The following is an 11,676-nucleotide window of genomic DNA, read 5'->3' as shown; positions in this document are numbered from 1 at the left end:
GTGTTTTTCACTGTACGTACGTACACATTTTACTTAGCGGAATCCACCTTTTCTCGATTCCGATTTTGACCCGTCTCGTGACGACTGTGTTTATATTAAGCGATATTTTGCGACAAATTGTACGAGTAGCCAGAGGAATGACATACGAGTAACCCGATATCTGTAATTGTGAACTGAAAAACTTTATCCCAGAAACTTATTCAGTGAACAATTCCGGCTTCGTTGTGGTTGTCTAGTTTGTCAAAAGACTTTGTTTAGGGGCAACTTTACTGAGGGTCAAAGTTTCTGGGGTCACTGGAGTTTTGACTCAAAAATGTCAAACATGAGATTATCGAAATACCTGGACGATTACTGCACTGTCTAAATTTATAAGTTCCTTGTGATTTAGTCATGATTGAAGATATATGATCTGCATAGTAACTGTGAATTTTCCAGTCCCATTATGGAAAATTTTTGATGACTTTTTTTATTTATTTATTTATGACAGACCACTTACAAAACGAAGTGAATATTGTTAACAGCAATAAATTATATAATAAAGGGGTTAAACAACATGTAATTTACAATAAATAAACAACGCAAATGAGTTAAAAGCGCAACTTAAATATATTTAAAATGATGGTAGTACTCAAACCGAAAGATTATTGTATAAATAAATAAGTTAGAACAGAAAATATTATATATAACAGTAATAATAATATATATATATATATATATATGCATTTCTATATTAATACTGGAACTTTTGTTAGTATATTTTATATTTGGCCACTATTACTATTATGCAAATAGCATAGACGTTCACCTCTGAGGATGACCCATTTTAACTCCACCCCTGGAAAAATATTGTATTCTACCCGTAAATAATACCTAGCAATATGGCTCTGAAATATGCAAGTTTTTACTTGTATCTGATTTTTGTCCAAGCTTTTAGAGGGACTATCCACAAAATTATGTCTAATGTCCGCCAGAAAGAAATGGGGCCAAAATGGCGATGTGGCGTTAGCAATTTCTCAGCCATTTAAAAGAAAAACAGTCAATTCATTAATGGTACTATAACAGGAAACATTTTTTCTTATTTCATTTTTGTTAAGGATTACGCTATGCACAATAATAATTTTGGAATCATGTTTCATATTTTTAAATTGGTACACTAAAAAAAAACGGGAAGAATCCAATTATATTTGCACACAAGAAAGTATACTTAAAAAAAATTGTAAAAATTCAGAAATCTTTCAAGCCTATCAAAACTCATTACAAAGAATTCTATTGTTCGCCAAATGGTGTGCTTGTATTTGAGTCCAAAAGTATTCATCAGTCTGCACCGTACATTTATTTGCACATAGATTGTAAACCACTTCGCCATAAAAATCGGTTGATTCTAGTAATGCATCAGGTAATATTTGCTCGACCCAGACTGTAAATTTCTTCAACGCATGAATGGAACTGATTGAAGCAGCTTAAAGCTGTTAAGCGGTCACGTTCGGCGGCAATAAAGATAATCCAGTAGAGCACACATTATATGCACGGCAAAATGTTACAGTGTTTACTGAAAGAGCATCGTCATACTCTCATTGCGTCCACAATTATTAAACATACTGAAAAAAATATTTTACCCAGTCTATTGGCAAGATGGAATGGCTTATGTAGGATAGTTTATAAATAGACTCGTTCGTTCACCAAGGTTATAAAGATATTTACCGAGAAATATAACATTTGATGGAGGTTTTTTGTAGTATTTCATATCAGTATTGAATTTCAGCGAAACTGTTATCATGGGATTTCGTTCCAGTCGCACGTAAAACATGGCAACCGATTTGCACCTGGTAATATTTTGGGAGTTTTCCATGTTTCTCTGGAATCAAACAAACGGTGGTTTTGTGGCAATGCGTGCATTGCACGCTGACATGTCTCCAAAGTCATGATTCTCAGAGGGAACTGCAAATAAACGCAAATGGCATTGAATCCTGCGCCAACTTTTCTTGAAAGAGAAGTTCGTGATCTAGACAATTCCAGCCTGAAGTGTTGACAAAACAGAACGGTGAATTGTGAACAACAGCAGTAGCAGTGCTGAGTGCTTCCTTCGAAGGCTGCTGGCTACCAAACTTTATGGGGTACACAACACCTTTTAACACACGAGTGCAACTCATTGCGAAGCAGAGCAATGATTTAAAACCATTGTGATGTTCGTCATCCTCTTTTACCCCTATGTTTTGCGTAAGGATAGTCACACCTGAAGAGTGAACAAATGTCAGTTGGTGCTGATTAAACTATGAATGGAGCAAAACTAAAATTGAGATTATTATTAAATAAAGTTACAGTAACTAAAGGCGTACATGAGTAAACAACTGTAGTCTGTATTAGTTATGGTCGTACATCTAACCGCACCTCGCCATCAAAAGTATAGTATATATATATATAATAGTAAATCCAACAAAGTGTCACAATAGTTTCATTAGCATCTAGGGAAAAAAGCCCATCTTTACAGACAAGTTCTGTTTCGATAATCAAGGATTTTTTGGACGAAACGTAAAAACGACGTCAATTGAAACGTATTAAAATGTAACAATCGCAATAATGTGTAATAATATTTAATTTATTTATATATATTTTCAATCATGCATTTAACTCCCCCATTAGAAAGCTGAGAACGAAACATAATGGAATCCAACTTACGTGCACGTTTTTGTATCGAAATCATATCCTCTCTTCCTGCAAACTGCCCTTCCATGTGGTTCTGCTTGGCAAGTGCATTGACAAGTTTGCAAATTCTGATTGAATCGAGCGTGGAACACCCGCCGTGGATGACAAGGCTTGCACTGGCATCGGCATCTTTCTGGGTTCCAAAATTGGTGTTTTCCGCATTCCTGCGCAGGACACCTCTGCACGCACGCACATTGAAATATATCCCACATTTGGCCGTATGGACAACGTTCTATGGGGCAAGTACGTACACAGGAACATGAAGTTGCATTCCACATTTCACCCGGAATACAGTTACGTGGTGCACAGGCAGGTTCACACTGACACGTAGCATCACTCCAACTTTCACCGATGCCACATTCTCTTGGCTGACATAAACTTGCCGATCTTGCCACACATGCACAGTCTTGGGCACTCCATACCTGGCCGCCTTCACAATCTTTTTGAACGCAAACAGGTGTGGTGTCATCAAACCTAAAATGTACGAATGACTATTTACATATAATTTAGGAAATACATAGAATAACACTTTTAATCTGGTATTCATTTCTTTAACCATGGATCAAATATAGGTCAAGTCAAATTATTTTTCACCGAGTGTATTCATGCAAGTAATTCGACTTCCAGCAAATTAATCCGCGTAGGGATTATTCTTCGAAATTACCGAACATCCACGCGCATACATTCAGTTATGATGAATGGGTGGTATTGTGTGGAGTCTGTACGTGGATACAGACAGCTTAGCAGCGCGAGCCATTAAGATTCCACAGCATGTGTGCGTTACCGACTGCTATACAGAATTTGAACCAATTTCCACTATAAATCTATTGCGCTCATTCACTTAATACCCTCAATTTTATTTTCGCAATGGTATTTAATATATTTATTGACTTTTACAAAGTATGAAAGCTAACTAACATATTGTGTTTATTATTTACCTTTTGCATTCACAAGTATCGTGTTGAGTGAATTCCAAAACTATTTCGTCGTAACCATGCGGATCTAACATCTGCTGCGATATCTAAAATGGTTTTATATATATATTATGGTTTTATAAGCTTAGCCATGATAAACATTCGAACGGAGAATAACGTCACACAACCACATGTACAGGGTGAAAAAAAGGCATTTGGAACATATACTAGAGAGAACATAACTTTTGTGCAAAGCATCCGAGATTACTGAAACGTTTGGGTACAATCAAGCGCAAACAGAGGCTCACGTGTTAAATAATGTCTCTTAATTTTCAAAGAAGTAATCAAAAAAGTTATGAGTTCTGTTCTGCGGGGTCACCCTTCACGCCACGTTAACCTCCACTATAAGATTCAGCTTGATTGTGACTCGGAGACGACAGTGAACATGATAAACAAACAGTGAGGGAAAAAATTGAATAATTATTTAATCTGTTCTGTATCGTTCTGATTTACGCATATATTTACGCATATACCAACTTGGACATGTTCTTATATATATATTTATAATTTTGCCTTTACCTTAACTTTAGTAACATATGTAGATGTTGGTTTGCATTGCAATAAATCACTCTGACAACATCCCGAGCAACGATTTACGACAACACATGAAGGCATATAGATTGCATTTGGTGGTAGGGTCGGATGAATTTTTCTTATATCCACAACCTCTTCTCTTACCGTGCATTTGCTGCTTTCGAGAGCTTGCTCAATATCTGTATAGAATAAATTAAAAAACTTTTAGCTCGTTAGATCACATTTAAAAAAGACTGTACTCATAGCAATCAACGGTAATGTTTTTTGCTTTTCGGTAAGTATAAGTACTATAAATAAAATAAAGTGAGTTTGTTTGGGTACCCTGAAAGAAACAATCTTTCAAACAGAAAGCGCCGTTGCTCATAGTTTGATACTCGAAAAGAATTGTATAATATTTTCCCCATAATCCTCAAAAATGCCATCGATATAGATATATAACAAATTGAAAAATCCGAAAATTTATGAATTTTGTCAGGCATAATTATGAAAAATATAATATATACTTCGATAAATTGAATTGAAATTAACAATTATTTGAATGGAATACATTGGTAATCCAATATAATATATAACAATACAGCTGTTTATGATTATTCATTTTATAACTAGGCAGCTGCACGTAGAAAGCATTTCCACGAATTTGATACTAGATAAATTTAATTGGTAAGATAAAAAATACTTCATATTCATAATATTATGATTATAACTGAACAGGAATAAATATATTTTTCATTTAAATTTTCATCATAAGATCCGTTTCATTAATAATAGATAGCTTTTTAATCGCAAATAAAACTCTTCAGAGTTAATTGAAAATCATTTGAACCCCGTGGGTGTTTGATCGAATAAGCAAAAGTATATGCAAATAGTTCCATCACTATTTGATAAATCCTAGTCAGTTTTTCATTATGATATCAATCTACTGGGTTCACATAAGTGGCAAACATATTCATTATATGAGTCACACGGCGATGAATGTATTCTGCAATATGGAACTGCAGCGAAATGAATTGCCTTTTCAATTTGGTTCAATGAGTTGCGACCGCATGATTTCTGGTTGCTTGAAACCGATTATTATTGAAGTTACACAATTGGATTTGTGTCTAGTAGGCAACGACTTTTGTATGATTCTATTGAGAAACTATCGAACATAAAAATTGTAAAGTTGCTTCGGAAAACAATAAAGAACCCGCAATAGAAATAAGATAGTACCGGTAATGTTTTTTAATTTGGCGGCAAAAAAAATTTTCCGCTTTTCAGTTTGTCGCGTGTTAGTTGGCATACAAATTAACTTCCACTGCTCTTTTCCAATAAGTTGTAAACTGATAATTTTTTCTTTTATTATGTTCCTTTTTATAACTTTATTCCTTCAAATCAAAATTAGAAGTCTCAAAAGTAAATAGGTTTATAAAATGTTTCATTTTGATCGATCATTTTGGAAACCTGTTGGTACAAAGCATAGATTGCTGAATGCCATTTTTAGTATCGAAAATCGCTTAGAGCAAGCCATTTATTTCAGTTTCTTTGAAGCGCGATATAACGAACGTTTCGTTTACATGGGTCGACACGTATTGTTGCCATAATACATTTACTCAGTACTATGTACATATAAGACTTATCTGAGCATCTCCTTAAAACAACCGCATTATGCTCTTCGAGAACAAGAATAAATACCTGTTTAAACTGATGAACATTTCAAGAACGGCATCAAAGAACTTGGCACGAAATCAGAGGTTAAACGGTGTCTGCTTTTTGCCGTATTGAAAGGTGACAATGCCCAAAACGGCTGTCAAAATCGCGGAAATGGGAATTAAAATTTATTCGAAACCAGTGCAACATCTATCTCATTGCGCATCGAATGCGCGGCCGTTTTAAAACCACAGGCTTTTTGCATTTTGCGATACCGTTAACTGTGGTGAACAACGATTCGACCCAATATCGGCATCATCCGGTAAATTGATTATATCATAGCCCCGATATCTGAGGTTCCATCATATCGGCAATTCGACAGTCAACATCCTATTATCTGCCGAAAGCGGTGGATGCTTTTAACTTTCTACTGCTAAAAATTTCTTTCTTTTTGGAGAGATTGTGTGTTTCTTGAAAATGAATACCATTAAAAGCGGTCGTCAAGGAATGAGGTGACTGACGTCTTGATGCTGTATTTTTAGAGATTGTTTTTCGTTTATCAAAAGGAGGTTTGCCTTGTATTGTGCAAATCAATAAAATAAAAACTATCGGTTGTTATTCGTAGGATATTTGTGTTGTTTTTCGAAGATGGTTAAAAATGTTATATCCGTTGAAAACATCAATTTTATAATAATGAAAAGACGCACAGGATGGATTTGGGTCATTATTTCATTCAATTATATATTTGCACAATAACAAGACCTACCACGATGTATCATTAATGTGGACACTGAAAGCATATTTGGTGGAATTATAGAAATTGAGAAAAACATCGAAAAAGGATTTAACTTAAAGTACCTTAACGAATTAACATTGATGCAAATAAGAACTTGAGACATAATATGAACCAAATAGGATTTAAACGAATCATAGTCTGTCTGTGTCTGTGACGTATGTAACACCACAAATCCATTCGTTTTGTGAAATATAACAACTTGCAAGACGATGAAGGATACATTGTTACAGCGTAAATTGATCTTCAAACATATTTGTAAAAATGAATATACATCGTAACATACTTTAAGTTTGCATTTTTTTCTTTACAATTCGAACCTATCAGAAAGCGAGGTTTTTCTCAAAACAACTTGCATATTTTTTTGCAAAGCCAGTGTTAGCCTATAGTCATAATGAGGTATCTATTTTTCTCAATAATATTTCTGTGAGTTGAATTTTATCATTATTGTTTTTCTAATCCATGATGTTGTTAAAATCCTTTTTCTTCGCATTTATCAGTGGAACAATCAAATTTTCAGTAATTAAGGATGGAATAAGTCGCTAGAAGTCTATTTTTTTTTAAATTTCCTCCGAGTCCGTTGGGACCTCATATTTGCTCGAAAATTATACAGTATTCTTTTGATTAAACGAGAACACTTTACAACACTGCGTCGGTACCGATGCGCGACTTTCGTTAGAATAGAATAAATTAACATTTTTCATCAATTTGCGGATAAAAATGATCGTGTTTAACTTTTCTAAGTGCATTAACCTGTACTTAAAATCCTTGGGTTTTCACGCGATCCGTTCATCACTTGGAAATACTGTCACATGAGGAAGGCGAACCCCAGACTGTGGCCAGACAGAAAGTTTGAATATACATAAACTTGTCGACGCCAACGAACTCACATGAACTGGTGGCTATGATAACTATAGACAGCATTATTACTCTAATACGCCTGACGCCTTTTTTTATTATCCATGCGATGAATTTGAATTCCTTTATTGACAGGAATGATTCCTTACCAGGTTCAAGGTGCGCTACCTAGAATTCGATAAAACGGTTTACACACTTGAGAAGTGATACTAGTTCTGTCATATAAACACACAAAAGTGCGTCAGCTACCCAGATTCGAAGTTAACGTACGATTATTCTATTTCGATTTTCAATTTTTTTTTTTCAAATCACAACTTTGATTTAGTGTTTGGATCAAGTCTGCTGATTCTATACATTCTAGTAAATTGGTCACTGAAATGTTTATCGGTTCCCTGATTTCTCTTTTCTCGGCCGCACAAATATACTTCACAGATGCGAGTGGCAATTCGTTTTCATTAACGTCTCAAAGGTTGATTTGCGGTAACCACGGCGCATTGTCAAACGCGCCTGAAATTTCGTTCAGCACCTGTTGAACTTTCGAAATATAAATACCAGTTCATTTCAAAACATCAAAAATCAACATTATCACCTCAATATATTCTATTTATGGCTTCACAACCTCAAAACTAGGTGTGTATGTGGATGAATTGTACAGAAATAAAAGTTTAACTACCGCAGCAAAAGTGTACAAAAATTCTTTCGCATAATTTGCTTCTACCGCTAAGTTATTCCTATATTTTAATCAACAAACTGCTAAATTAGTTGAAAAGTAATATTTATATTTATTGTTATATCAATGGGGTGATATTATGCTAAAAACTCTAAATATAATCAAAAGGACATCTTATCGCACCAAATATGAACCTGAAAGGGCAAATATGTTAAACAGATGTCAGATGGTAAAACATAAATTAGTCAATATTTGTTCCTCACAAAGTCCAATGCCAGACTAATAAAATTCACTAAAAAACGAAAAAGTCTTTGTCCAAAACGATTTTTGAAATTACTAATTGGCGCTAATAAAACCTTTTGGTATGATAATTACTTATGATGAGAAAGCGTTAACTGTTTCTCAAAAATATACTTTGAAATTATAGGTTAGCTTCCCTTTTAGAGTAACGATTTTGAATTTGAACTCAAATCCCGCAAGGCTTGTCGCCGTTCACAGGAATTAATCGACGTTATTTACCCACTTGTCCTTGTCAATATTTTGTCGGTTTTGAGCAGAACTGCAAACAAGAACCGCATATTCCGGTTAGGAGCGGTATTTAATTGCATGAAGGGATAATATTGAACTGAGAACATCTTTTGTTTTCGATTTATGTTGTATTAAACCTTCGCACGCATCTACTGTGGTACAGTGGACATACACCAAACAAGGAACCTGTACAATTTATGAATAACCGCAAAAATTGCTTATCTTTTTTTAATATTTTATACATGCATTTCAGGCTAAAACTGAATATAATAGATAGCATTGTTTAGAGGCTTAAAAACTGTTATAAACTTGGAACAACGTTTCAAATATTTCAAACCCTATACATCATTTATTTCATATAAAGTATGAAGCGTTTTCTGCTACGAACCCACATTATGCAATATTTGCATGTAACTTTATTAGAGTATTTATCTAGTCAATTAATCTGGGTTATATCGGTGGTGTAAGCAAAGATGATCCGATTATGAATTGGATTGTATGTATGTTCCATGTTTAATATAGATGAGTCGGAGTACTGTTGTAAATCACGAATCACAATACCACGGTCAACACAATTTTATGAGCGATCTCTTCCGCGTTCTACGAGCGCGGCATAATACTGTTTAAATATTAAATCTGAACCAGACTGACTAAGAATTGTCACGTCATGGTTCTGAAAGATCACTAGCCCTGATTCTTACCAAAGGAGAAAATTGCTTACATAGCTGTCTCGCAATTCATATTCACTTACTGTATCTCATCGTAAACATAGCGAAAATTTTTGAATAATACTGCGTATTCGCGAAATGCGGTTTTTTAAAATAAAGCATACTCATTGTGATCCAAGTACAATGGATTTGAAAAATATGTGACGCAGAAAAAATTTAGACAAATATTACACAGCACGAATTTTGAGTATTCTTAGATGGCTATATATAAATTACGATGATACAGAATAAAGTATGTGGAAAATTTTGTATTGTATTTTTAAATAAAAAATAAAAAACTACCTAATTTTGCGTTGTATCTGATTTATTGATTGTTTATTAAATAAAACTCGCGCAAAACTTATTGGTCTGAGTTATACCTAATTTTAATTAAAAACTGCCCGAATTATTTTCTATAGTATTCAGGTGCTGAAAGGGAATTTTATTATTCGGGGATATTAATTCATGGATATCTAAATAATATGAATGAAATGATATAGCAAATAAAAACAAATAAACTTAAACCGAACAATAAGAACTCACCTAGAAATCGTGGTATTCTTGCCACTGCTGCGTGGGTCATAAAACGATTGTTAGACGTGAATAAAATAATAATAAACATTGAAGCAGTTATTATCGTCGTCTTGAATTTTTGTCGCATTTTAAAATCTGTTGCATAGTTGCTTGAACAAGGTTTTTCATTTATTTGCGCGTTAACAAAATTGTTCGTCGATGTTGTGTTTGTTGAGGCGTGAGCCGTGGTACACTGGCCCGCCGGCTTTCGAGGCTTTCTGTACCGCAGGCACTGGTTTGTATTATCCGGTCTTTCAGTATTGTACTCTTTCATGTTTGCTAGTCGGTATTCCAGGAATTGTTGAGACTAATTTTTCGTAGTAACAGTTTATTATGAAGTTTATATAATATACTTCGATCTAAAATATATCAATATAAAAAATCAAACAAACGCATTGCTAGCGGTTTACGCCATTCAGTCGTTGAAGCGACTGAACACAAATTACTAGTTTCACAGTCTATGCGGCGGGGAATTTTTTTCATGTCTCGTAAGCCTTTCTTCAACATTCAAAATCCAACAGACTGTATTTCGTTTGTCGTAACTAATTTTTGAATATTTTCTTTGACGGCTGGTATAAAAATGAAATTATTATAAGCAATTTTACTTGAATTACGTACAAAATATTACGACGATCACGCCACACGTTACAACGACTATCATTACGTCTTGTGTTCAACATTCTTCGAAAAATAACACTGATCATTGTGGCGCGATCTGAAACCTATTCAATGACAATAGACTTTTTTTTATCCAACTCTAAGTAACCCTGGAATTTTACTAGGTCATTCAAAATTGTAAAACTCCACCTGGGAACCAACAAGGACAATTACCCAACACAATATCACTCAATGTGTGTGGTGCATATGCTTATAGCTAAACAGTACTAAAATGCAATAAAATAACGAGAAAGGTTAACGCCAAAGTGAGAACGGAATGCGGCTTTTGCTTAGCAAGATTCGCTACATAACAGTCACGTTAGCTTGTGGCCAATCATAATTATGTAACAAGCCATGTCGGTTGGTACAGGTTATATTGACAATACAATATATGTCTGTTTTTATTTGCATATCTCAAAATATGAAGCATAATTAAGTATGAGTAGAATATGATTAAGCAACCTTAAATGACTTTCACTCCTCTAATATTAACAAAACCATGTTTTAAATCGGACTGAGTCCCCGAGCAATTAGCTGTAATAATTTGTTTATATCCGTGTCAGGGAAACAACTTTGAATTCAGTTCTCCTTCAGAATTCAACGACATATTTGCAATTTTCTAAAGAACTATTTCCGCAATTTTGGATTGCTCTATGACGGTATAAACAATATTCACACAATAATTATTTAATTAAATCTAAGTTGGCGTTGTCATTAATATCTCACGTTATATATGCATGCCATAAATCAAATCTTAATTTAATCAAATCTTAATTTAATCATGATGAATTCCAATTGAAGTTCAATATTTGAATTATAGAAAAAGGCATTCAAACGCATACGCATTCACACTTTTTCAGAATCATAAAAAATGGGACGAGTTCTGTCATTTGAAAATAATGACCCATATCGGTTCTACCTTTAACTAGGGAGGTTTGGGAACGAACAAATAACTAATGCAACTATATGCAAATTACGCTTCAGTATAACAATATTAGTATCGATTGCGAAGCAGCCAAGACGATCTTAATTGGCAGATTTGCCGTCGTT

At 34.2% G+C, this 11,676-nt stretch overlaps 1 protein-coding gene across 1 annotated transcript; it reads right to left on the bottom strand.

Annotated features, from left to right (window-relative positions):
- Window positions 1–508: 508 nt before the first annotated feature.
- Window positions 509–10,327, bottom strand: LOC120326297 (uncharacterized). Its single transcript, XM_039392558.2, has 5 exons — window positions 9,940–10,327; window positions 4,197–4,390; window positions 3,642–3,724; window positions 2,677–3,177; window positions 509–2,233 (listed from the first exon to the last, which is right to left on the bottom strand). Exons 1-5 carry the CDS (start codon window positions 10,241–10,243, stop codon window positions 2,191–2,193), a joined length of 1,125 nt encoding a protein of 374 aa, XP_039248492.2. The 5' UTR covers window positions 10,244–10,327; the 3' UTR covers window positions 509–2,190.
- Between the last annotated feature and the right edge of the window lie 1,349 nt (window positions 10,328–11,676).

The sequence above is a fragment of the Styela clava genome, chromosome 4, assembly GCF_964204865.1.
Source record: "Styela clava chromosome 4, kaStyClav1.hap1.2, whole genome shotgun sequence".
Classification (NCBI taxonomy): Eukaryota; Metazoa; Chordata; class Ascidiacea; order Stolidobranchia; family Styelidae; genus Styela; species Styela clava.
This window is presented reverse-complemented; position numbering and strand designations above follow the sequence as displayed.

Excerpts from the sequence above, each read along its gene's own strand:
- LOC120326297 (XM_039392558.2), bottom strand. The coding sequence starts at position 10,243 with ATGAAAGAGTACAATACTGAAAGACCGGATAATACAAACCAGTGCCTG. Across the intron at positions 4,391-9,939 it reads AAGAATACCACGATTTCTAG|ATATTGAGCAAGCTCTCGAA; the intron begins GTGAGTTCTTAT and ends TATTCTATACAG. Across the intron at positions 2,234-2,676 it reads TTCGATACAAAAACGTGCAC|GTGTGACTATCCTTACGCAA; the intron begins GTAAGTTGGATT and ends TTCACTCTTCAG.